At 49.5% G+C, this 27843-nt stretch overlaps 1 protein-coding gene across 1 annotated transcript; it reads left to right on the top strand.

Annotated features, from left to right (window-relative positions):
- Positions 1 to 27843, top strand: ddx47 (DEAD (Asp-Glu-Ala-Asp) box polypeptide 47). Its single transcript, XM_055663094.1, has 11 exons — positions 1 to 133; positions 1118 to 1189; positions 2241 to 2359; positions 5563 to 5634; positions 7549 to 7665; positions 9081 to 9227; positions 11742 to 11879; positions 13650 to 13720; positions 16594 to 16723; positions 25680 to 27036; positions 27131 to 27843. Exons 2-10 carry the CDS (start codon positions 1141 to 1143, stop codon positions 25797 to 25799), a joined length of 963 nt encoding a protein of 320 aa, XP_055519069.1. The 5' UTR covers positions 1 to 133; positions 1118 to 1140; the 3' UTR covers positions 25800 to 27036; positions 27131 to 27843.

Genomic DNA, 27843 nt, shown 5'->3' on the forward strand with positions numbered 1-27843 from the left:
CTGCCCATCCTGCAGGCCTTGCTGGAGAGACCCCAGCGCCTCTTTGCACTCGTCCTGACGCCAACCCGGGAGCTGGCATTCCAGATCTCCGAGCAGTTTGAGGCGCTGGGCTCCTCGATCGGGGTGAAGTCGGGTGAGTATGCGATCGCTCTGCGGGATGGGGAGCGGAGCTGCGGTGGGAAAGGGCAGAGTGGGCGGTTGGAGAGGGGAAGAACGCGAATGAGATGAGGTATGGGCATTGATATGGGACTTGGGATAATGATCCCAGGCATGAGTAGGTTAACATATGATGAGCGTATGATGAACGGCACTGAGCCTGTAATATTCACTGGGGTTTAGAAGGATGAAGGGGAACCTCATTGAAACGTACAGAATAGTGAAAGGCTTGGATAGAGTGGATGTGGAGAGGATGTCTCCACTCATGGGAGAGTCTAGGACTAGAGGCCATCGCCTCTCGGAAAGCAACTATTCCTGAATTAAAGGACTTACTTTTAGGAAGGAGATGAGGAATTGCTTTAGTCAGAGGGTGGTGAATCTGGAATTCTTTACCACAGACGGCTGTGGAGGCCACGTCAGTGGATATTTTTAAGGCAGAGAGAGATAGATTCTTGATTATAGAGAGATATTACGGAGAGATATAGGAAGTCTTGTATACCAGCTGCTATAAGGTTTTATAATGCAAAAAAATAATTTTGGATTTTTTTAGTATTCATTCATTGTATTTTAACATTAAGTATTGAAGCTATCTGAGGAAATGTGTGGTTTTATTTCTGTCTTGAAGCTGTTTTGGCACTGTAATTTCCTGTAAAAAATTATTAAAGGTTATTCAATTCAATTCAATTAGTGCAGGGGTCGGATGTTATGGGGAGAAGGCAGGAGAATGGGGTTAGGTGGGAGAGATAGATCAGCCATGATTGAATGGTGGAGTGGACTTGAATGGCCGAATAGCCTAACTCTACTATCACTTGTGACCTTATCTTCACTTGCCCACCTGAATGCCTTTGCCCGAATGGTAAAGGCCATCTCTTTGGATACCAGCTAGTTTGTGGTTTTGGTGTGTGTTATGGTGAGGGCTTCTCCTTTTCCTATTCTAATGAATCTGCCATTTCCCTTGCAGCGGTGATTGTGGGTGGAATCGATATGATGTCGCAGAGTCTTGCTTTGGCAAAGAAACCTCATGTGGTCATCGGTGAGTTTTAATGGCCTCTACCCCTGTGCTCCTCTTCTTAACTTTAGCCTTTTACTTTAGACTTTGGAGATGCAGTGTGGGAACAGGCCCTTTGTGGCAGTGAGTCCGCACTGGCCAGGAATGCCCTATGTACGCTAGCACTATCCTACACACGCACGTGCAAGACAATTTTTACCAAAGCCAATTACGATACAATACAATACAATCAGTTTTATTCGTCACATTGCACATAAAATGCAAGTGAAATTAATTTGCCAGTAGCGGTACAATGATAAAGAACACACAATATACAATAAAAATTTAACACAAACATCCACCTCAGCATTCATCACTGTGGTGGAAGGCACAAAATTTGGCCAGTCCTCCTCCATTTTCCCCCGTGGTCGGGACCTCAACCCTCCGCAGCCGCCGCTGTGGGCGTCCAGGTGTACAGACAGGTAAAAGTCCAGTTAAGTCCAGAATCAGCTCATCCCCACCGGAGACCGCGGCTTCAGTTGGTGTAGGCCGCAGGCCGGCGGTCAAAGATTTAAAAGTCCCCGCCGCGCCGCAGCCAGAAGCACCGCAGACAACGGGGCCGGCGGTCAGAGCTCCCCTCCAGGGGTCCCCGGCGAGGGACCCCGCTCCTGATGGTAAGTCCACGCCGGGCCCGCGGTAGAGGTAGAATTAACCTACAGACCTGCGCAATTTGGGAATGTGGGAGGAAACCGGAGCACCTGGCGAAAACCCACATGGAGAACGTACAAACTCCGAACAGACAGCACCCGTAGTCGGGATTGAACTGGGGTCTCCGGCGCTGTGTGGCAGCGACTACCGCTGCACTGCCGTACCGGCTTTGGTAAACATTGCAACTTTTACTTAGTGTGTAGGATAGTGCTGGTGTACGGGGTGATCATTGGTCTCGGTGGGCCAAAGGGCCTGTTTCCACGCTGTATCTCTAAAGTCTCATCACAGCTGGGCCTGTGGGCTGGAAGTTTCTCTAGCAGGGCCGCTCTGCTTAATCTGTGATTTTGTTTTCTGGAGGGAGTCCCTGTAAGTGTCTGATTTCTTCTAGCAACCCCAGGCCGTCTGATCGATCACCTGCAGAACACCAAGGGCTTCAATCTGCGATCGCTCAAGTTCCTGGTGATGGACGAGGCCGACAGGATTCTGAACATGGACTTTGAAACCGAAGTGAGTGAACTTGAAACTCTCGCCATTTCTCCTGCTTTTCTTTAGACTCAAGAGATGTAGGATCCTGTGACCCTTTGCTTTTAGTTTTAGTTTAGAGATACAGCGCGGAAACAGGTCCTTCGGCCCACCGAGTCCGCACCGACCAGCGATCCCCGCACATTAACACTATCCTACGCACACTTGGGACAATTTTACATGAATACCAAGCATTACCAACACTACAAACCTGTACTGCTTTGGAGTGCGCAGTAAAAACCCATGCAGGTCACGGGGAGAACGTACAAACTCCATACAGACAGCACCCGTAGTCAGGATTGAACCGGGGGCTCTGGCGCTGTAAGGCAGCAGCGTTACCGCTGCGCCACCGTGCTGATCACAGCTGATCTACCATAATATTATTTTCCAGCATTATGCCAATATCCCTTGATTCCCTTTTAAGCTGTACCTTCAATGATGAATGCAATGATTTAGTTTAGAGATACAGCGTGGGCACAGGCCGGTTGGCTCCAACACCATGTGGTCTAGCTCTCCTGGGTCCTACTGTCCCCCACCCCCTCCAACAGGGACCATTTTCTCCAGGGATGCTGTCTGGCCCGCTCAGTTACTCTAGCACTTTGTCTCTGTCTTTGGTATGTCAGCAGCGGCAATTGTTTGTTTCGACACCTTAGCGACTGTCTATATTTTGATGAGATCTCCCCTCGTTCTTCTAAACTCTAGAGAATAGATTTATTTCAGTGCACGAGTCAGTTATTTGAGGACGACGCCAAGTAACTAGCGTCCCAATATTCTGCAGCGTTGAGTTCTTGTGCAATTTTATACTGTACCAGGTCGCAGGATTGCCCCTCCTTTTGCATTGGGGAATTAAACTGCAAACTGTCTGCCGTCCAGGAGATGGCGGTATTGTCCAAGGGGCTGCAGGAAGCTTTTAGGTTTTCGAGATACAGCGTGGAAACAGGCCCTTCGGCCCACTGAGTTCATGCTGACCAGCGATCAACCCTTGTACTAGCGCTATTTTACACACCTGGGACAATTTACATTTTTACCAAAGCCAATTAATCTACAAACCTGGAGTGTGGGAGGAAACCGGAGCGCCCCGAGAAAACCCATGCGGTCACGGGGGAAACGTGCAAACTCCGTACGGGCAGCACCCGTGGTCTGGATTGAACCTGGGTCTCTGGTGCTGTGAGGCAGCAGCTCTACCACTGCACCACCGTAATATTGCACTTTCATTCCTCCTGTTCATTAGAGCACTGTAATTCCATAGATGATTGGTGAGCAGAGCAAGGAGCAGATGTATTTTAAATAGAGGTTAGTTGTGGGGAACAGCACCGCTCTTTGAAAGACTCAGTGCTAGAGTAACTCATTGGGACCCATCTTCAGACTGGTCCCAACCCGAAACATCACGTAACCATGTTCTCCAGAGGTGCTGCCTGACTTGCTGAGTCCTCCAGCACTTTGTGTCTTTTTTTTGTAAACCAGTATCTGCAGTTCCGTGTCAATGGTGCTTTATTGTCACCTGTGCGAAGAGCAAATGCAGAGTGAAATTGTTTTCCTGCAAGCGGTCCTGTGACGTATCTCCATACCTAAGCACGTCACCGATTAACAAAGTGTACAGAAATAGCCTGCTGAGCCCGCGTGCAAGAGACGCCATTTTCCAAGTCCAGCCCGTGCTCCAGTCGTTACAAGCTCTAGGCAAGCCCCAGGCTGCTGCACGGCCTCCGTCGCCTTCCTTGGCCGTGTGGATCGTCCAGCGAACCGACGCCCCTCTCCTCTCCCATCCACCTTTGTGACCCGGGTGGGGGAGGAGACTCCCACATTCGAGCTCAGGGGTGCGGTAGGACAGCAGTAGGAATGTTGAATTCTCTAATTTTTCGTAACCTCTACTGACACTCTCCTCCTCTATTTCCCCCCCCCCCCATTGCCTCCTTCCTCCACCCATCGTATAACCAGTTCCACAGTTCTCCACATTATATCCCTCCTGAGATCACACCTTCCCCAGGCCATCAACGTGCCCACCAGGGCACCGCCCTGCCTGAGGTAATTTGTTGTCAGCCCAGTTTGGTCCTCATCTCCAAAGATCCTAAAGCGAGCAAGCTAGATCACTCGACGATAAAGACGTAGTACGGTCATGGGCAGATTCGTGGGGAATTTTCGGCCCCATTTCCGTAACAGAGTTCCGTCTCCGCACCAAAGATCCCGTAGCCGAGCGAAGATACTAGTTCGGAGACGGAAGCCGGTTACGGAAACATCCTCGTAAAAATAAATGCTCTTTGGAAAAAATCTTCTCCTCATTTTCAGAATTATGATTTATTAACACAAACTGTTCCCCCGCAACGTTGATTACACTGCGAGTCAGGTCGGGTTACTGAAATGGATGGAAAAAAAGCCCACGTTCCGCTCCGTTGCAGACTACACGTCAGCCCGTTGCATTTAGGAGGAGTGGTCTATCTTGCTCTGCTATAGGATCTTTGCTTGAGATCACACCATCCCCTGGCCATCAACGAGCTCACCAGGGCACCACACTGCCTGAGGTCACTTGTTGTCAGCCCTGCTTGGTCCTGGTCTCTTCTCGCCTCCCCCCCCACCCCAACCTACTAAGTCTGAAGAAGGGTCCCAACCCGAAACATCACCTATCCATGTTCTCCAGAGAAGCTGCCTGGCTTTTCATTGTACCTCGGCAGTACACGTGACAATAAACTAAACTGACCTGAGTTACGCCAGCACGTTCTGTCTATCTTAGGCATTGATCTTTGCAGCCTGCCTTCTTGAGGCAGCTCCTCACACGGAATCCCTTCGATGGCGGGGATATCTGCTTCCTTCTATGACTCAGTGGCTCTTAACCTTTTTGCCACCAGTACGCGCATACGCGAACAAAATACTGTATGTAGTGTGTGTACCTTTGTTAGGTTCCTAAACATGGGCTCAACAAATTGACATGTTATTTGTGTCTCCTTCATGACCCCAGGCAAAGCCCCAAACGACCCCCCAAGGTTAAGAAGCACTGTTATGTCCTTGTCAAGTTTCAATTGACTCCATTGACCCCAGATTTGGTGAACTCACTGTGGTGGATGTTAAATTTGTGTTGATTGTGTGTTTTTGTCATTTTTTATTATATGTATGACTGCAGGGAAAATAAATTTCGTTCAGACCGAAAGGTCTGAATGACAATAAACAAATCTAATCTAATCTAATTTCTTCCGTAGGTCGATAAAATTCTCAAAGTGATTCCTCGAGACCGGAACACCTATCTCTACTCAGCAACAATGACCAAGAAGGTAAGGATGTGCTGCTAGAGTTTTTATTTCATGTTATCTCTGTGCATGTCCCTGGGGGAAAACATCGACCGAGATGGTGATGGTGCAGAGGGTGGGGGATTTAAGAAAAATATAGAGGAGGGGGAGGGGGTGTATTGACGAGGGGTCTGTAATTAATGGACAACCCCTCTTCCAAGGGGAGAGCTTCAGAAACCAACAAAAGTTTGGTTCAAAGTCTAAATATCACGAGCATCTTGTCCTGGACTAGCCATATCGAAGTACTGGTCAAAAAAGCACCGCAAATTGGAGGAGCAGCAACTCATATTTTGCTTGGGCAGTTTACACCCCAGCGGTATGAACATTTCAGGTAGTCCTTGCTTTCTCCCTCCTTCCCCTTCCCTTCCCAGCTCTCCCACAGCCCACTGTCTCCGCCTCTTCCTTTCTTCTTCCCACCTCCCTCGCCTCCACGTCAGTCTGAAGCAGGGTCTCGACCCGAAACGTCACCTATTCCTTAGCTCCATAGATGCTGCCTCACCAGCTGAGTTTCTCCAGCATTTTTCGTCCTCCCATGCCTCTACTTCTTTCGAAGGCGGGAGGAAGTTCGGCATGTCCCCGACAACCCTCACCAACCTTTAGAGGTGGGCCGCAGCAAGCAGCTTGTTGGGGTGCCTCGCAGCATGGACTGGGAGCAGCTCCATCCCACACCGCTGGAAGTTGCAGAAGTGTTGCGGACGCAGCCCAGACCATCACCCGATCCAACCTCCCTTCCATTGACTCCATCTACACTTCACGCTGCCCTAGTAAGGCTACCAGCATAATCAAGGACCAGTCTCACCCTGGACACTCTCTGCTCTGCTCTTCCCTCTCCCATCAGGCTGCAGATACAGAAGTGTAAAAACACACACCTCCAGATTCAGGGACAGTTACTTCCCAGCTGTTATCAGGCAACTGAACCATCCTATCACCAACTGGAGAGCGGTCCTGAGCTACCATCTACCTCATGTGGACCCTCAGACTATTTTTAATCAGACTTTGCTATATCTTACACAAAACGATATTCCCTTTATCCTGTATCTGTGCACAGTGGACAAAATAATTGTAATCATATATATATTGTCTTTCCGCTGACTGGATAGCATGCAACAAAAAGCTTTTCACTGTACCTCAGTACGCGTGACTATAGACTAAACTCCAGTAAACTAGCTGTGATATTGAAAGCTAGTGGGATGAGCGTTTGATGGCACTGGGCCTGTTCTTGCTGGAGTTTAGATGGAGGAGTGTGGACCTCATTGAAATTTACCGAATAGTAAAAGGCTTGTATCGAGTGGATGTGGAGAGGATGTTTCCACAAGTGGCAGAGTCTAGGAGCAGAGGTCACAGCCGCAGGATAAAAGGACGTTCCTTTAGGAAAGAGATGAGGAATTTCTTTTGACTGAGGGCGGTGAATCTGTGGAATTCATTGCCACAGAAGGCTGTGGAGGCCAAGTCAGTGGATAGTTCTAAGGCAGAGATGGATAGATTTTTGATTAGTACGGGTGTCAGGGGTTACGCGGAGAAGGCAGGAGAATGTTAGATAGAGCTCTAGGGGGCTAGTGGAGTCAAGGGTTATGGGGAGAAGGCAGGCACGGGTTATTGATAGGGGACGATCAGCCACGATCACAATGAATGGCAGTGCTGGCTCGAAGGGCCGAATGGCCTCCTCCTGCACCTATTTTCTATGTCTATGTCTCTAATGGGGTTGAGAGGGAGAGATAGATCAGCCATGATTGAACAGCGGAGTAGACTTGATGGGCCTAATTCTGCTCCTATCACTTATGAACCATGTGTTTGCTAAACCCACGTCTCTGCATGTGCCTCGTGCAGCTGCATCTATGCACTCCTCACGTGTGCTTTGTCTCGTTCTCATCTCTACCTCTCTGTCCCTCCTTTGCCCAGGTGCAAAAGCTGCAGCGGGCTGCATTGAAGAACCCGGTGAAATGTGCCGTGTCGACCAAGTACCAGACGGTGGAGAAGCTGCAGCAGCATTACGTGTTCATTCCCTCCAAGTTCAAGGTGAAGCAGTAGAAACAAATAACTGCAGATGCTGGTTCAGACCAAGGGGTGTGGAGACTGCAACCTTCACGCGGTCCGCTCTGTTTCAACGAATGCAATCAATGAATGCACAATCAAATACGATCAAATAGAACAAGTTGTCCTCCAACTTTAGGCTCTGCACGCCATACGCAAGAAGAGGGAGAAGACCGAAGATAGACAATAAGTGCTGGAGTAATTCAGCAGGTCAGGCTGCACATCTCTGGAGAAAAAGGATGGGTGACGTTTCAAGGTCGGGTCTGAAGGAGGCTCTCGCCCTGAAACATTGCCTATCCTTTTTCTCTGGAAATGCTGTGTGAACCGCTGTGTTACTCCAGCACTTTCAGTCCACTCACGGCAGAGCAGTTTAGTGTTGTTTATGTTTAAGAAAGAACTGCAGATGCCGGAAAAATCGACTGGGCAAAAAATGCTGGAGAAACTCAGTGGGTGATGCAGCATCTATGGAGAGAAGGAATTGGCGACGTTTCGGGTCTCCAGACTGAAGGAGTCTACCTTAGTTTAGTTTATTATTGTCAGGTAGACAAGTGTAAGTGGTGCGTGCTAGACCAGTGATAGAAACGGCCAGACATGATCACAATCGAGCTGCCCACAGTGTACAGATAAAGGGCACACAATTTAGTGCAAGATAAAGTCCGAAGATAGTTCATAGTCTCCACTGAGGTAGATGGGAGGTCAGGACCAAAGATCCTATAGCAAGCAAGATAGACCACTCCTGCTAAATGCAATGGGCTGACGTGTAGTACGCAACGGAGCGGAACGTGGGCCTTATTTTCATCCATTTCCGTAACCCGACCCGACTCGCAGTGTAATCAGACTGTTCTTCAGAGAACGTACAAACATCAGTCTGAAGAAGGGTTTCGGCCCAAAACGTTGCCTACTCCCTTCGCTCCATAGATGCTGCTGCACCCGCTGAGTTTCTCCAGCACTTTTGTCTACCTTTGATTTTCCAACATCTGCAGTTCCTTCTTAAACACCTCTAATTCAGGCCTTCAGGCCCTGGATTCCTGGCAACATCCTCGTCAATCTTTTCTGTACTCTCTCCAGTGTACCAGGCGCACGGGGGGAGGTTTGTGCATTGATTGTGTTCAAGATTTCTTGGAGTATTGTGTCGAGTGGCGCAGCGGTAGAGTTGCCTTGCAGCACCAGAGCCCCGGGTTCGATCCTGACCACCGGGTGCCGTCTGAACGGAGTTTTGTATCATCTTCCTGCCCTGCGGGTGCTGCGGTTTCAACCCACACTCCAAAGACATACAGGATTGTAGGTTAATCGGCTTCTGTAAATTGTTTAGGATAGCACGAACGTACGGGAGATTGTCGGTCGGCGTGGACTACTGTGGGCCTGTATTTCTAAACTAGTTCTTTTTTTCTTTCCTTCAGGACTGTTACCTGGTCTACATTCTCAACGAGCTTGCTGGCAACTCCTTCATCATCTTCTGCAGCACGTGTAACAACACCCAGCGCACCGCGCTGCTCCTTCGCAACCTGGGCTTTGCCGCCATTCCCCTACACGGGCAGATGAACCAGGTGGGCCGCGCATCTTCCTCTTCACCCTGTCACATTGTAGAGATTGACCCGGGACTCGTTTTCAAGAGAGAGTTACATTTAGCTCTTAGGGCTAACAGAATCGAGGGATATAAGGGGGGAAGCAGGAACGGGGTACTGATTTTGGATGTTCATATTGAATGGCTATACTGGCTCGAAGAGCCGAATGGCCTACTACTGCACCTATTTTCCATGTGTCTATGACACAGAACCGTTCCAATCAATCAAACACTTTATTGTCATTCAAAAATACAACAACAGATGCAAGTCGGAATGAAATTTTGTTGCATCTGGCTCTCCGTGCAACATCAAATAGCAATAGATAAAATAGATAAAAAGATGAAATAGATAATAGTGGCGGCACATTACATGGAATTCAAGAGTCTGATGGCTCGGGGGAAGAAGCTGTTGCAAAACCTGGCCGTTCTGCTCCTTATACTACAATACCTTTTGCCTGAGGGCAGCAGAGTGAACATGATGGAGATGCGTGTGGTCTTTTATAATGCTGCTGGCCTTGGACAAGCAACGTTTGCACGCAATGTCCCGGATTGAAGGAAGAGAAGTCCCGATGATTTTTTTCAGCCATCCTCACCACTCTCTGCACGGACCTCCAGTCGGAGGCTTAAATCTGTTCCAGTCGGAGATTAAATCTGTTGAAGAAAACTTCAAAACGCACCACAAAGATCGGACAAGGCAATCAAGGGTTTATTTAAGATTCAAGATTCAATTTAATTGTCATTTGGACCCCTTGAGGTCCAAACAAAATGCCGTTTCTGCAGCCATCCATTACAAACAAATAGACCCAAGACGCAACATAGTTTACATAAACATCCATCACATCGCTGTGATGGAAGGCCAAAAAAACTTATCTCTCCACGGGCGTCAAATACAATGGCCTTTGGGAACCGTCAAACTAGACTGTTCCCTGAACAAAGATTAATGTGATATTAATACAGTTTTCATTTTAGTTTTAGTTTCAGAGATACTGCACAGAAACAGGCACTTTGGCCCACGTAAGGCAATAGACAATAGGTGCAGGAGTAGGCCATTCAACCCTTCGAGCCAGCACGGCCATTCAATATGATCATGGCTGATCATCCCCAATCAGTACCCCGTCCCTGCCTTCTCCCCATATCTCCTGACTCCGCTATCTTTAAGAGTCCAGCGAACCTCATACACGGGCACTATGCTGCACGCTCTGGACCATTTACAATCTTTACTGAAGCCAATTAACCTACAAACCTGCATGTCTTTGGAGTGTGGGGGAAACTGGAGCATCCGGGGAAAACCCCACGGGGGGTCACAGGGAGAACATACAAACTCCGCACAGACAGCACCCGTAGTCGGTCTCGGGTCTCTGGCGCTGTGAGGCAGCAACTCCACTGCTGTCGTCCGTTGTTGCTGTTGACACTATTAACCTGACAGATTTCACACAGGCACTTCAGCATTTCCTGTCTCCAGAACATTTGCAACAGTTGTAAATCGTGCATCTCCGACAGACACAAGAGCTCATAAAGAGTTCAACCCCCATGGCTGCTGAACAGGCGGCACGATGGCGCAGCGGTAGAGTTGCTGCCTTAAAGCGCCAGATCCCCAGATTCGATCCTGACTACGGGCGCTCTCTGTACGGAGTTTGTACTTTCTCCCCGTGACCTGCGTCTTTATTCTCCGGTGGCTCCGGTTTCCTCCCACACTCCAAAGTCCCCGTAGCGGTGACTGCGGAGGCCTCAATAGGCCCGACTATGGGTGGACAAGGGGATGTCGACTGGACTTTGTGCCTTCCCTCACAGTGGGAACCATTGTGGGGGGATGTTTTATGTTAACTTTCTTTAAAATGTTATGTTGTATTCTTATTAATGTGCTGCAATGGCAACTTGAATTTCACTACACCAATTGGTGTATGTAACAATAAATGAACCTTTAAACCTTTGTGTGATCACATTGAATGCGGTGCTGGCTCGAAGGGCCGAATGGCCTACTCCTGCACCTATTGTCTATTGCAGGTTAATTCGCTTGGTAAAAATTTAGTCCCTTTTTTAGATTAGATTAGATCCTTTATTTGTCATTCAGACCTTTCAGTCTGAACGAAATGTCGGGTTAATAGTGTGTGTAGGATAGTGGTAGTGTACGGGGATCACTGGTCTGAGCGGACTCGGTGGGCCGAAGGGCCTGTTTCCTTCTAAACTAAACTATAAGATGTCCCGTAACTTTCTGACCTAATTTTATATTCCTTTACAACCCTGTCTCCTTGGGTTTTATTTTTAACCAGCAGGGACGACAGATGGTGCAATGGGCTAAGTGTTCGGCTGGCGACCGGAAGGTAGCCGGTTCGACTCCCGCTTGGAGTGCATACTGTCGTTGTGTCCTTGGGGCAAGACACTTTGCCCACCTTTGCCTGTGTGTAAATGTAATGTAATTATGTGAAGCACTTTGGGGTCAATGCAAGTTGACTAAAAATGTGCTATATAAATAAGATTATTATTATTATTATTATAGAACAAACGGTTGGGTGCTTTGAACAAGTTCAAGGCCAAGTCTCGGTCGGTCTTGCTGGCGACGGATGTGGCAAGTCGGGGTCTGGATATCCCCCATGTGGATGTGGTTATAAACTTCGATATCCCCACGCATTCTAAGGTAAGGCTGGGGCCGGGCGATAGAAAATAGCCGCCGCTCGATTGTGGAAACAAAGAACCGCGGGTGCTGTTCAATTCACAAAAGTTGGATTCGGTGTTGAAGTAACTCAGCGGGACAGGCTGCACCGCAGGAGAGACGGAATGGGTGACGTTTCGGGTCGAGACCCTTCTTCAGACCTCCACCACCGTTGGCAGCACGTTCCAGACACTCACTCAGGGCCTCGACCTGAAACGTCGCCTATCAGAACGATCCCGACCCAAAGCCATGTTTCCATGTTCCATGTTTTCTCCAGGGATGCTGTTGTACAGAAATCAGCCGATACAATTGTGGAAGCTAAGAACTGCAGATGCTGGCTAACCCATCAAAGCGACACAGTGTGCTGGAGTAACTCAGTGGGTCAGACAGCATCTCTGGAGAACAAGGATAGGTGACAATTCAGCTCGAGACCTTTCTGATGGGGTGACGCCATTTCTGAGGGGGTAAACGTCACCTATCCATGTTCTCCAGAGCTGCTGCCTGACCCGCTGAGTTACTCCAGCACTCTGTATCCTTGTGACAATCCCGTGCACTAGAGTCATATATGATGTTTGTAGTGATATGATGTCTAGGATTAAGATAAATGAATGGTAAGAGATGTCGCCTTTGATCTGCAAAAATAAGTTGAGCTTGAAGGATTTAGAGTTATTGAGGCATACGGAGTGGAAACAGGCCCTTCGGCCCAACTTGCCCACACTGACCAACATGTCCCATCTATGCTAGTCCCACCTGCCTGCGATTGACCCATATCCCTCTAAACCCATCCTATCCATGTACCTCTCCAAATGTTTATTAAACGTCCTACTAGCCGATATTCTGAAGGATAAACTAAGGGCAACTTTTGAACCTCCACTGACCCCATACCCCTGCCATTGTCACACTGCTTATTCCGTCGCTGCTGCCAGTCATGTTTCAAACGTTCATAAGTTATCGGAGTAGAATTAGGCCATTCGGCCCATCGAGTCCACTCCGCCATTCAATCATGGCTGATCTCAAATCCCATTTTCCAACCTTCTCCCCATAACCATTGACACCTGTTCTAATCAAGAATTTGCCTAACCCTGCCTTAAAAATATCCACTGACTTGGCCTCCATGGCCCTCTGTGGCAATGAGAGCCACAGATTCACCACCCTCTGACTGAAGAAGTTCCTCCTCACCTCCTTTCCAAAAGAGTGCCTTTTAATTCTGAGGCTATGACCTCTGGTCCTAGACTCTCCCACCAGTGGAAACATCCTCTCCACATCCACTCATGATTCTGTAAGTTTCAATGGGGTCCCCCCCCCCCCCCCCCCCCTCAACCTTCTAAACTCCAGCGAGTACAGGCCCAGTGCTGTCAAACGCTCATCATAGGCTGATTCCTGGAATCATTCTTGTAAACCCCCTCTGGACCCTCTCCAGAGCCAGCACATCCTTCCTCAGATATGGGACCCAAATTTGCTCACGGTACTCCAAATGCGGCCTGACCAGTGCCTTATAGAACCTCAGCATCGAGTCTGAAGAAGGGGTCTTGATCCAAACGTTACCTATTCCCTGTCTCCAGAGATGCTATCTGTCCCGCTGAGTTACTCCAGTTACTCCAGCATTTTTGTCTATCCTCTTGATATAAATGCTACCATTGAATTTGCCTTCCTCACTACCGATTCCTTGCTATGTTTCCTCAATCCGAGATTCATGTGAACTTGCCTGTGTGATCCGATGCACTGCTCTAACACGGCCTGATGTTTACCTTGCAGGATTACATCCATCGGGTGGGTCGCACGGCCAGAGCAGGCCGCTCGGGGAAGTCCATCACGTTTGTAACCCAGTGAGTCTTTCTCGTTCAGATACAGCGTCTCTGTGCACTTCATTCCCTTTTCCCACCCTTGTTCAACTAGTTACTAGAGCGGAGCATCAGGCATGGAATGGGCGTGGGGGAAAGAATAGTCTTGGACGCACGGGGGAAGAATAGTCTTGGACACACGGGGGAAGAATAGTCTTGGACACACGGGGGAAGAATAGTCTTGGACACACGGGGGAAGAATAGTCTTCGACACACGGGGAAGAATAGTCTTGGACACGGGGGGAAGAATAGTCGTGGGCACAGATGAAGAATAGTCTTGGACACGGGGGAATGATTAGTCTTGGAAACGGGGGAAGAATAGTCTTGGACACGGGTGGAAGAATAGTCTTGGACACGGGGGAAGATTAGTCTTGGACACGGGGGAAGAATAGTCTTGGACACATGGGGGAAGAATAGTCTTGGACACATGGGGAGAAGAATAGTCTTGGACACACGGGGGAAGAATAGTCTTGGACACACGGGGGGAAGAATAGTCTTGGACACAGATGAAGAATAGTCTTGGACACACGGGGGAAGAATAGTCTTGGACACACGGGGGAAGAATAGTCTTGGACACACGGGGGAAGAATAGTCTTGGACACACGGGGGAAGAATAGTCTTGGACACAGATGAAGAATACGGGGGAAGAATAGTCTTGGACACACGGGGAGAAGAATAGTCTTGGACACACGGGGGAAGAATAGTCTTGGACACACGGGGGAAGAATAGTCTTGGACACACGGGGAGAAGAATAGTCTTGGACACACGGGGGAAGAATAGTCTTGGACACACACGGGGGAAGAATAGTCTTGGAAACAGATGAAGAATAGTCGTGGACACACGGGGAAGAATAGTCTTGGACACACGGGGGAAGAATAGTCTTGGACACACGGGGGAAGAATAGTCTTGGACACACGGGGGAAGAATAGTCTTGGACACAGATGAAGAATAGTCTTGGACACGGGGGGGGGGGAGGAGAATGGTCAATGGGGAAATTTAATGGGGTTGCCCCGAATATGTGCGGGAATCGCCTGCTCTGGACCCGTACAGTGCCCTGGGCTCTGAACACTCAGTGCCCATACAAAGGGGCTTCACTCTGTCTGACTTAGGGGACAGAGGAGTGGGGAGACAAGAGGCCACCTTCATAATGAGGTATTGAAACAAAGCTTGTTTTATCAGATGGAGATGAAAGATCCCAGGGAACACTCTAAATCAGAGCAGAGGGAGATTTTCCTGGTGTTCTATACCAATAATATCGCTAAATGAAACGGCACCAACATTCAACATGATCATGGCAGATCATCCACAATCCTGCTTTCTCCCCATATCCCTTGATTCCGTTAGCCCTAAGAGCTAAATGTAACTCGTTCTTGAAAACATCCAGTGAATTGGCCTCCACTGCCTTCTGTGGCAGAGAATTCCACAGACGGACAACTGTGAGGATGTTGTCTGTGCCGCGACGTTGAGCAGCTGGTTTTGGGTTCCCGTCTGTTCGACGCCGCCCTGTTTCCACCACACGCTGCAGGTTGAAGAGTTTCAGAGCCTTTCTCAGTTCGCTTGTGACTTGGCAAGAGGCTGCACTGTTATGTCTCCTCATCTTGGACTTCCCTTTGATGTCCTGGCCGAGCTCAAAGATGGAAACCCTGCATTGTACGCCCCCCTTCTCTCCACAATAATCAGCAAAGGATAATATCAACTCGGCGCCAACAAATTGGCGTTGGTGGTTTTGATCAGTGCCTTTGCCCCGGGGCAGCGAGAGCGGATCAAAAACAGACTTGTTTTCAAAGTAGCTCCAGCTCCAGTTTGACCTGGTGTTTGTCGAAGCTGGTAATCGGCCATAGTACAAGTGGTCTCGTGTTCCCAGGGCTCTTGTTTCTTTTGAAACGGACACCAGTCTGGAAGATAATGAGGCCAGAACAAATGTAGTCTGGTTTCTTTGAGACCGGGTTACCCAGGGTCATGGACGATCGGCCTCGCTGGAAGGCAGCTGAGCGACAAAGCTAGTGCGGTGCTAGGGACTGAACGACTGAACTTGTCACCAGGACTCGAGGGTGTGAGCTACAGGGAGAGGTTGAGCAGGCTGGGACTCTATTCGCTGGAGCGCAGGAGGATGAGGGGTAATATTATAGAGGTGTATAAAATCATGAGAGGAATAGCTCGGGTAAACGCACAGAGTCTCTTGCCCAGAGTTGATGAATCAAGAACCAGAGGATATAGGTTTAAGGTGAAGGGGAAAAGATTTAATAGGAATCTGAGGGGTAACTTTTTCACACAAAGGGTGGTAGGTGTATGGAACAAGCAGATGAGGTAGTTGAGGCTGGGACTATCCCAACGTTTCAGAAACAGTTAGACAGGTACATGGATAGGACAGGTTTGGAGGGATATGGGACAAACGCAGGCAGGTGGGACTAGTGGAGGTGGGACATGTTCGCCGGTGTGGGCACGTTGGGCCAAAGGTCCTGTTTCCACGCTGTATCACTCTGAATCTATGATTGAAGTTTAGAAGGATGAAGGGGATGCTCATTGAAACTTACCGAATAGTGAAGGGGTTGGATAGAGTGGATGTGGAGAGGATGTTTCCACTAGTGGGAGAGCCTAGGACCAGAGGGAATTAAAGGACGTACCTTTAAGAAGGAGATGAGGAGGAATTACTTTAGCCAGAGGATGGTGAATCTGTGGAATCCATTGCCACAGACAGCTGTGGAGGCTGCCTTTGGGTATTTTTATGGCAGAGATTGACAGATTGTTGATTAGTACAGGGGTTAAAGTACTGTTGCACCAAATGGATGGTTGTTGAAAGTGCCACGATTATTTAACACTGTAAAACCGGCGGCTTTTATTGTTCTCACGGATTTCAGATATGACGTGGAGTTGTTCCAGAGGATCGAGCATCTGATCGGGAAGAAGCTCCCGGCGTACCCCACGCAAGACGAGGAGGTGATGCTGTTGGCGGAGCGCGTGTCGGAAGCACAGAGATTCGCACGGCTGGTACGTGGGGCACTCATACATTGGCTCATATTACAAGGAGGGAGATTTAATCTTCATAACATGACTACCCGATCTTTGGGATAACATCCAGTGATGCAACAAGGGATACTACACACACACACACACATTTCGACTTTAGAGATGTTTAAGAAAGAACTGCAGATGCTGGAAAAATCGAAGGAAGATTAAAAAAACTGGAGAAACTCAGCGGGTGAGGCAGCATCTGTGGAGCGAAGAAATAGGTGAAGTTCCTTCGCTCTATAGATGCTGCCTCACCCGCTGAGTTTCTCCAGCATTTTTGTCTACTTTTAGACTTCAGAGGCTCAGTTTTGGAGGCCCTTGCGTAGAAACATAGAAAATAGATGCAGGAGGAAGCCTTTCGGCCTTTTGAGCCAGCACCGCCATTTATTGTAATCATGGCTGATCGTCCCCAATCAATAACCCGTGCCTGCCTTCTCCCCATATCCCTTGTTTCCACTAGCCCCTAGAGCTCTATCTAACTCTCTCTTAAATCCATCCAGTGATTTGGCCTCCACTGCCCACTGTGGCAGGGAATTCCACAAATTCACAACTCTCTGGGTGAAAACGTTTTTTTCTCACCTCAGTCTTAAATGACCTCCCCTTTATTCTAAGACTGTGTGGCCCCTGGTTCTAGACTCGCCCAACATTGGGAACATTTTTCCTGCATCTAGCTTGTCCAGTCCTTTTATAATTTTTTATTTTTCTATAAGATCGCCCCCTCATCCTTCTAAACTCCAGTGAATACAAGCCTAGTCTTTTCAATCTTTCCTCATATGACAGTCCCGCCATCCCAGGGATCAATCTGGTGAACCTACGCTGCACTGCCTCTTTTTCTTCTTTCGTGTGGCGTGCACAGCCTAAAGTTGTTGGACAACTTGTTCTATTTGATCTTCCGTTTGTGCACGTCGAGTTGATTGCATTAGTTGAAACAGGGCGGACCACGTGAAGGTTGCAATCTTCCACCCCTGCACTGCCTCAATCACAAGGATGTTCTTCCTCAAATTAGGGTGCCCTTCCTCAAATCCCTTCTTCATACTCTGCCTGTTCACAAGTGATAGGAGCAGAATTAGACTCAGTCTGAAGAAGAGTGTCGACACGAAACGTCACCCATTCCTTTTCTCCAGAGATGCTGCCTGTCCTTCTGAGTTACTCCAGCTTTTTGTGCCTATCTTCGGTTTAAACCGGCCTCTGCAGTTCCTTCCTACACATTCTGAACCCGTGCAGCCACTTTGTGTGGGGAAAGGTGCCAGTGGGCACAATGGCAGCTTGAGTGAAGCGATCGTCATCCTGGTATTCAGTGCCTGTCCAAACAGGATCGATGCCAAGTTGATGTTGCCAGCTTACATAGCCTGCGCTGGGCGACATACCAATCTGAGATTGAATTAACAAAAGCTACACAATAGGGCCTCTTTCATTCCTGGCAACCCCCCCCCCCCAACGCCAGGTCCCCTCTATTAACAGCCTCATGTGGTGAAAAGCTGAGGGGCCTGAAAAGTGGAATTGCTGACCCGTGCAACTGTAGGTGGCGCAGCGGGAGAGTAGCTGCCTCACAGCGTCAGAGACCCGGGTTCCATCCTAACCACGGGTGCTGTCTGTACGCCATTTGTACGTCCTTTCCGTGCCCCTCGAGGGTTTTCTCCAGGTGCTCCGGTTTCCTTCCACATCCCAAAGACGTGCAGGATTGTAGCCTAATTGGCTTCGGCAAAGGGCCAGTTTTCACGCTGTACAGGTGCACAACCTTTTATCCGAAAGCCTTGGGACCAGCCACTTTTCGTAATTCAGAATTTGTCGGTCTTCGGAATGGAAATTTTTTTGCGTAGATTTTAACGGCTGGCTCAGTGGTAGAGTGTTCGGCTCATATCCGCAAGGTCGCGAGTTTGCGCCTTGATCCCGGCAGTTACTCGGTCGTGAGTTTGAGTCTTCAATGTGGTTTTTTTTTTGCAGAATAAATGTTTGTATGAAATGCAGTGTAGGAGAGGTGTACTGACTGTGTGGGCAGAACTTTGGAAGTGATTGCCCACCAGTCTAAAAAGCCGCTGTGTCTCCCTGTCCCTGGGATAGCAGGGGGCGATCAAACAGCACAATACCCCCCTCCCCCTCCAACTCCAGAGGAATTCGCTCCCCGATGGGCCGCTACGGCGACAAGTGGCAGTTTGCCCACAGACCGAGCTGCGCCACCCCAAGAACACCTTGCACACCATCAGCTTCTGCCCCTACGTTTTCCTCTGGAGTTGGAGCGGGGCTGGGCTGGAGTTGCTGCTGGTTGTGGGTCTCTGAGATCTCCATGCTTGCAGTGGGCCTGGGGGTCGCTGTCCCGTTGGTCCTGACGTCTCCGGCCACCCCCCTGGACTGGAGCTGAGACTGGGAACTGTACCGCCCTTGCCCCCTCCCTCTGCAACTGCAAACAACCCCACTCTCCTGCAAGGGCGGTACAGTTCCCGGAGGATAGCAGGTGGCTGGAGACGTCAGGACCAACAGGAACCCGCTCCCCAATGGGCCCCTACGACGACCCGAGCTGCGCCCCGTCATCCGCAACCCAGGTTCCTCTGTAGTTGGAGCGGGGCTGGGCTGCTGCAGGCTGTGGGTCTCTGGGATCTCCGTGCTTGCGGTGGGCCGGGTGGTCGACGTCCAATTGGTCCTGACGTCTCCGGTGACTGCGCTGACCTGCAGCCATCGCCGACTTGAAGACAGTACAAAGCCCCCGCGCCGGTGCAATGAGCGGGGAGCTGGAGAGGGGAGGGAAGGGGTCACACACATGGCCGGGGAGCAGAGGGGTGTAGGTGGGGTGAAACTGAAGGGAGCGACAATCTGCTGCTGCCTACACTGTGTATCGTGTCTACCGTGGGAACTTTTAACTCAGCGGGCAGACAGCAGCATATTGTCAATTATTAACCCTCCCGCGCAATATACCCTCACCTCTTTTATGGATGGGGATTTAGTTCCCCTTTCTTCGAGGACCGACCGGAGGTTCCGCTGTCACCTCTGCGGGCCGCCCTCGGTGAACGTCCTGTCTCCCTGTCCCTGGAATAGTAGGGGGCGATCAAACAGCACAATACCCCCCTCCAACTCCAGAGGAATCCGCTCCCCGATGGGCCGGTATGGCGACGTGGCAGTTCGCCCACAGCCTGAGCCGCGCGACCCAAGAACAAGACGTACCCCTTGCACACCATCAGCTTCTGCCCATACGGGGAGCGTGTTCTTCTGGAGTTGGAACGGGGCTGGGCTGGAGTTGCTGATCTGGGATCTCCGTGCTTGCAGTGGGCCTGGGGGTCGGTGTTCCGTTGGTCCTGACGTCTCCGGTGACTGGCACTGTGCTGCTAGCATCGCGACGTGAAGACAGTACAAAGCCCCCGCGCCGGTGCAATGAGCGGGGAGCTGGAGAGGGGAGGGAAGGGGTCACACACATGGCCGGGAAGCAGAGGGGTGTAGGTGGGGTGAAACTGAAGGGAGCGACAATCTACTGCTGCCTGCACGCTGAGTTAAAAAGTTCCCACGCAAGACTCACGATACACTGTGTATCGTGTCTACCGTGGGAACTTTTTAACGCAGCTGGCAGGTAGCAGCATATTGTCAATTATTAACCCTCCCGCGCAATATACCCTCATCTTCTCTTTTATGAATGGGGATTTAGTTCCCCTTTCTTCGAGGACCGACCGGAGGTTCCGCTGTCACCTCTGCGGGCCGCCCTCAGTGAACGTTTTCAAGGACCTTTCTTCAAGGACCGAAAAAACGTCGCTATTCGGAGGTTTTCGTTATTTGGATCGTCGGATAAAAGGTTGTGCACCTGTATCTCTAAACTCAACTACACTAAAGATGCTGCCTCACAGCGCCTGAGACCTGGGTTTGAGTCTGACTGCAGGTGCTGTCTGTACGGTGTTTGCACGTTCTCCCTATGACTGTGTGGATTTCCTCCCACATTCCGAAGCAGTGTAGGTTTTGCAGGTTAATTGGCTTCTGTAACGTGTGTAGGGGAGAACTAGCGTTAACAGGTGACCGCTGGTCGGCACGGCCTTAGGGGAGCAAAGATTTGGCGGGCAGCGCAGCGGTAGAGTTGCTGCCTCACAGCGCCAGAGACCCGAGCTCGATCCTTACAACGGGTGTTGCCTGTACTGAGCTTGCACGTTCTCCCCGTGACCGCGTGGGTTTCCTCCCACGTCCCAAAGACGTGCAGGTTTGTAGGTTAATCGGCTTTTACATAGAAACATAGAAAAAATAGGTGCAGGAGTAGGCCATTCGGCCCTTCGAGCCTGCACCGCCATTCAATATGATCATGGCTGATCATCCAACTCAGTATCCTGTACCTGCCTTCTCTCCATACCCCCTGATCCCTTTAGCCACAAGGGCCACATCTAACTCCCTCTTAAATATAGCCAATGAACTGTGGCCTCAACTACCTTCTGTGGCAGAGAATTCCACAGATTCACCACTCTTTGTGTGAAAAATGTTTTCTCATCTCGGTCCTAAAAGATTTCCCCCTTATCCTTAAACTGTGACCCCTTGTTCTGGACTTCCCCAACATCGGGAACAATCTTCCTGCATTTTGTATCTCTAAACTAAACAATTCACAGATGCACTGATTCTCTTGCCCAGAGTCGGGGAATCGAGGACCAGAGGACAAAGGCTTGAGGTGAAGGGGAAAAAAATGTAATTGGAATCTGGGGGGTAACTTTTTCACTCACAGGGTGGTGGGTGTGTGGAATGAGCTGCCAGGGGAGGTAGTTGAGGCTGGGACTATCCCAACGTTGAAGAATCAGTTACACGGGTACATGGGTAGGACAGGTTCAACGTCGGCAGCCGGGACATCAAGTCAAGTTTATTTGTCACACATACAAGATGTGCAGTGAAATGAAAGTGGCAATGCCTGCGGATTGTGCAAAAACGACAGAACAGAATCAGTATTTACATGTTGGGCGGTGTGGACAAGTTGGGCCGAAGGGCCTGTTTCCACGCTGTGTCACTCCATGGCTGTAATCCGGTGCCAAGCCCGGGAGCAGCAGCCCAGATTGCTGGGATGGATCAGTGGGCCCACGCCTGCTGCTTGGGGCTTTGCCACATTCCCAACTGGGTCCAAAACAACATTTTTTGGGGTTTGCGTCTCCTGCACAAGTTCATTCGGGGACAAAGTGCAGACACTGTGCCCGTTATGTAACTCGATTCTCCTGCTCGTGTTGACTGTTGAAAAACATGCTGGTGAATTCTCTATCAACCGAGACACGAGCCTCCCCACAGTGGCCAGAAGCGGGGCTCTGACATCATGTCGGTCTGTCAGTCCATTAGTTGTTGCTCACTGATTAACTCTCCTTGTTTTGACAACTCATTTTCTAATTTTAACTCCCTCCCCGACAACGTTTAAATTGTTCCAATTATCCACTCAATTCAGGCAACTGAGGAATGAGCTTCAGTGTTGCCAGTGATTCTTTACACTCTGTGAAGGAATACGGGACGCGTGTAAGGAAAGGAACGGCAGATGCCGGTTTAGCCTGAAGATCGGCGCACAAAGCTGGAGTAACTCAGCGGGACAGGCAGCATCTCTGGAGAGAAGGAATGGGTGACGTTTAGGGTCGAATCTGAAGAAGGGTCCTGACCCGAAACGTCTCTCCAGAGAGGCTGCCTGTCCCGCTGAAGGGCCAGTCCCACTTTCACGACCAATTCACGACCTTTTTTTACTCGTGGACATTTTTCATCCGGCTAGGAAAACGCCCCGACCTACTTAATGCCACGAGTACCTACGACTAGCATCACGACCTACCTACGAGCTCCCTACGACCTCGTGACGACCATGCTACGAGTATGAGTGTAGGGGAAACTCGGCAGAGGTCGTGAAAGTGGGACGGGCCCTTAAGTTACTCCAGCATTTTGTGTCCTTACGAGAAGCGGTTGAAGTTTAGTTTTGTGTCACGGCTCGGACACGAGCTCCTTCGGCCCGCCAAGGGAGGCACGGTGGCGCAGCGGTAGAGTTGAAAATAGATAGCCTTTTATTGTCATTCAGACTTAGTCTGAATGAAATTGCAGCAGTCATACATATAATACAATAAAACAACAATAAACACACATTAACATCCACCACAGTGAGTCCACCCAGCATCTCCTCACTGTGATGGAGGCAAAAGTCTTAGGTCGCAGTCTCTTCCCTTACTTGTCTCTTACAGTCTCTTGCTGCCTTACAGCGCCGGAGACCCAGGTTGGATCCCGGCGTCGGGTGCTGTCTGTACGGAGTTTGTATGTTCTCCCCCTGACCTGCGTGGGTTTTCTCCGGGGCGCTCCGATTTCCCCCTTCCCCCTCCAAAGACATACAGGTTTAGAGAGGAATCGGCTTCTATATTTTGTAAATTGTCCCTCGTGTATAGAATGGTGCTAGTGCACGGGGTGATCGCCAGTCGGCACGGACTCGGTGGGCCGATGGGCCTGTATCTAAAGTCCAAAGTCCATCGATCACATGGTCACACCAGTTCTACGCCACCCCACTTTCCCCTTCTCCCCCCCCTACACACGAGGGGCGAATTTGCAGTAACCAATTAACCCTTTGTGATGTGGGAGGAACCCGTAGCACCCAGAGGAAACCCCACGCGCTCGCGGGGAGAACGTCCCCAGCCCACGCAAACAGCAACAGAGGTCGGGATCGAACCGGGATCTCTGGCGCCATAAGGCAGCAACACCAGCTGGTAGCTATTTCCCCCCATTATGAATGAAGACAGCAAACAAGCTTTTTTATTTTAGTGATAGGAAATGTATTTCTGTTTTGAGGTAGAGTACGTGTGTGTGTGTGTGGAAAGACAAGTGTGTGTGTGTGTATTTTTGTCCGTAACGCTGGAGGTTTTGGCTGCTCTGGCTATATATATATACTGACAAGAGGAGGCAGGACAGGTACAATGTGTGCTGCAGGAGCAGGAATGTTTTCAGCCCTTGTTTGTACCAGTCATACTTGTGGCTGTACAGAATGTTTTTAATTAAATCTCTTCACTAGTTATGTAGAGTATTGACGGAATTGGTTGCCTTTTAGGGAACCATCAGAAGAGTTGATTCACGTTTGAGTACTTTAAATGGCACTGAGTTCGTAGGGAAGGTGATTTTTTTTTTTTTTTTTTTCTCCCCTTCTTGCGTGGGCCTGCGTTTAATAACAAGATTTTTTGTTATCTGAATTTTATACAAATCCTTGTTTATCCCCACATCAGCCGCCTGTGTCGTGCCTGTAGTTAGCTGGAGCAGTTCGGTGATCATCAGATACAATAGACAATAGGTGCAGGAGTAGGCCATTTGGCCCATCGAGCCAGCACCGCCATTCAATGTGATCATGGCTGATCATCCCCAATCAGTACCCCGTTCCTGCCTTCTCCCCATACCTTCATAAGTTGTTGGAGCAGAATTAGGCCATTCGGCCCATCGCGTCTACTCCGCCATTCAATCACAGCTGATCTATCTTCCCCTCTCAACCCCATTCTCCTGCCTTCTCCCCATAAGCTGTACTAATCAAGGATCTGTAGATTTCCTCTTTTAGAATACGCATTGACGTGGCTATGTCATAAGTAATAAGAGCAGAATTAGGCCATTCGGCCCATTGAGTCTACTCCGCCATTCAATCATGGCTGATCTATCTTCCCCTCCCAACCCCACTCTCCTGCCTTCTCCACATAAGCCCTGACGCCTGCACTAATCAAGAATCTTATCACTCCCCGCCTTAAAAATACCCACTGACTTGGCCTCCACAGCTGTCTGTGGCAATGAACTCCACACATTCACCACCCTCTGACTAGAGAAATTCCTCCTCATCTCTCTAAAGGTTTGCCCTTTTATCCTGAGGCTGTGCCCTCTGGTCCACGAGTGGAAACATCTTCTCCACATCCACTCAATCCAGGGTTGAAATTAAAATCCACTGTGACATGCTGAGCGATGTTAATTCATCAACGCCAACAATTCCACTTGCAGATCGAAACGACGTGATACCTGCGGGTCGTGCAGGAGGTCACGTCACAGGTAGCTCAAAGTGGCCGATCATCCACCAACTGGTTCACGTCAGAACCAGCGGTTGCATTAAGGAGCAAGTGACTACTTAGCTCAGCAGGTCAGACAGCATCTCTGGAGAAAAGGAATAGGTGATGTTTCTCCAGAGACGCCGTCTGACCCGCTGAGTTACTCCAGTTTTTTTTAATGTCTCTCTAGTTTAAACCAGCATCTGCAGTTCCTTCCTACGCGGGTGGCTGTTTTGTTTAGTTTAGAGATACAGTGCGGAACCATTCACACTATCCGACACACACACTGGGGACAATTTACACTTGCACCCAGCCAATTCATCTACAAACCTGTGCGTCTTTGGAGTGTGGGAGGAAACCGGAGCGCCCGGAGTAAAGGGCCTGTGTCCCACTTTCACCACCTTTTTTACTCGTGGACATTTTTCATCAGGCTAGAAAAACGCCCCGACCTACTTGATGCCACGAGTACCTACGACCTCGTGACGACCATGCTGCGAGTCACGGGCAAACTCGGCAGAGGTCGTGAATTAGGTGGTGAAAGTGGGACAGGCCCTTAATGCAGCAACTCTACCGGGCTAGAAAAACAACCTGCCCCGACCTCATTGTAGACTTCAGCCACGGCAGTAGCTCCACGACCGGAGCAACGTGTTTCTACACGGGAGTCCATCGTGACGACCCATGCTGCGAGGCTATGAGCGTCTCTTCTTCCTGAGGAGCAAAAGGTCCATCGGCAGGTGAGGTCGTGATCATTAGGTGCTCTGTGAAAGTGGGACAGGCCCTTTCCATTGATGCCAAAGCAACTCTACCGCTCGCCAGGACCACCGTGTTTACCGCACGAAATGTTGTAACAGCAGGTGATGTTGATTTCGTTGTCCAATGCATTTCGTTGTCTCTGTACTGTACACTGACAATGACAATTAAAATTGAATCTGAATCTGATCCCACTTGATGTTGATCCCTTTCTCCAGGAGCTGAGAGAACAAGGGGACAAGAGGAAGCGGAGACACGACGATGATGATGATACGGAACAGTCGCTGGGCATCAGGAGAAAAGTGGTAGGAGGCAGAGCGAGGAAAAAGCTACATTAAGCTTCAGTACTCATGGACAGTGCCTCGAAAATAGTGAACTGGCTGGATATGATATTGAAGATGGACAGAAAATGCTGGAGTAACTCAGCGGGACAGGCAGCATCTCTGGAGAGAAGGAATGGGTGATGTTTCGGGTCGCGACCCTTCTTCAGACTGAGAGTCACCAGAGACATGGAAGATTTAATCTGGCGTTTTCACACCTTACCCTTCCATATCTCTCGTCTCCCCCTGCCCTGACTCTCAGTCTGAAGAAGGTCTCGATCCGAATCGTCGCCCTATCCTTCAAAGGCTCCAGAGATGCTGCCCGTCATGCTGAGTTACTCCAGCATTTTGTGTCGTATCTTTGGCGTAAACCAGCATCTGCGGTTCCTCCCTACACAATATGATATTTATATTTTGTATACAAGCCGCAGCTGCAATGCACCAGTGTTTAGGAAGGAACTGTAGATGCTGGTCTGACGAAGGGTCTCGACCCGAAACGCCACCCATTCCTTCCCTCCAGAGACGCTGCCTGTCCCACTGAGTTGCCCCAGCATTTTGTGCCTGTGTACCAGTCAATCTATTCACTTGGGTCTTCCGTGAGGCCTTTACTGTTGCTTCATCAAGAGGAGGAAGACCTGCCAATTGTTGAGCTGCACGGCCGCTCCAAGCAAACCATCCCAATGTTCTCTCCAGCCATTTCCGAGCAGAAAAATCTGTAAAGTTATGTTGTTGTTTCAACGAGAATTTTGACTTGAGAGTGTTATTTGAGAAATGTTTCAAGCTCCATCACAATTAACCGAGTGTTCTCATGTAAAAGCAGAAAGTTTATATGCGTGCCGTGAATGGTTTTTGTGGCTTTTCTGCTTGGTGTGTGCTGGATGTGACATTCGTGTAGGCGTGAAACCATGGGGTCTGGAAGTCATCTGCATTCGGCCTTTTTAAAAAATGTTTGTGTTCCCTCTATGGCCCAGCTCTTTCCTTTCACTGCAACCACCGCCCCTAGTCAAGGGTGTTTTATTGGCATTTGTCCCAAACACAGCAATTAAGCTCATTCTTGCAGCAGCACGACAGAATATGTAAGCCTGGTACTCTGTAAACAGTGTAATAAACGGAGAGTTCTGCACACACAGACACAGACGCACACACACACATGCAGACGCACACACGCGCGCGCACACAGACGCACGCACGTGGAAACACGTATGCATGCACCTGCATACACTCTTACATACATGTATGCACACATACGCACAGGGTTGTGGAAACACATATGCATGCGCTTGCATACACATTTACACACTTACATACATATGTGCACACATACACGTGCACGTACACACAGACACAAGGATGTGGAAACACATATGCATGCACTTGCATACACATTTACATACATATGTGCACACATACACGCGCACGCACACACAGACACAAGGATGTGGAAACACGTATGCATGCGCTTGCATACACATTTACACACTTGCATACATATGTGCACACATACACGCGCACACAGACACAGGGATGTGGAAACACGTATGCATGCACTTGCACACGCATTTATAAACATCCACGTGTGCACACGTTTATGCGCGCACACAAATGGTGCAAAACGACACAACCACTGCATCCAAGTCGATGTGCTTCAGAGCTTATTTGGTGGTTGTAGTGTTTTATAGCCTGATGGTTGTACGGAAGAAACTGCTCCTGAACCTGGACGTTCCAGTTTTCAGGCTCCTGTCCTTTCTTCCCGATGGCAGGGGTGGTGTGGGTCTCTGACGATGCTGGCTGCCTCTCTGCACCTTTTCATACCTCTAGTTTCCCTATCCCCTGACTTTGTCTGATGAAGGGTCTCAACCCAAAAAACATCACATATTCCTTTTTCTCCGGAGATGCTGCCTGACCCGCTGAGTTACTCCATCATTTTGTGTCTATCTTTGGTGTAAACCAGCATCTGCTGTACCTTCCCACACAGGACCAGCTGATGTTGGAGGCGATGGATTGCAGCTGTTAGCTGGGCTTGCCAATGCCTCGGAATAAACATGGTTATATTTTCCACCTA

This window comes from Leucoraja erinacea, chromosome 37 (genome assembly GCF_028641065.1).
Source record: "Leucoraja erinacea ecotype New England chromosome 37, Leri_hhj_1, whole genome shotgun sequence".
Classification (NCBI taxonomy): domain Eukaryota; kingdom Metazoa; phylum Chordata; class Chondrichthyes; order Rajiformes; family Rajidae; genus Leucoraja; species Leucoraja erinaceus.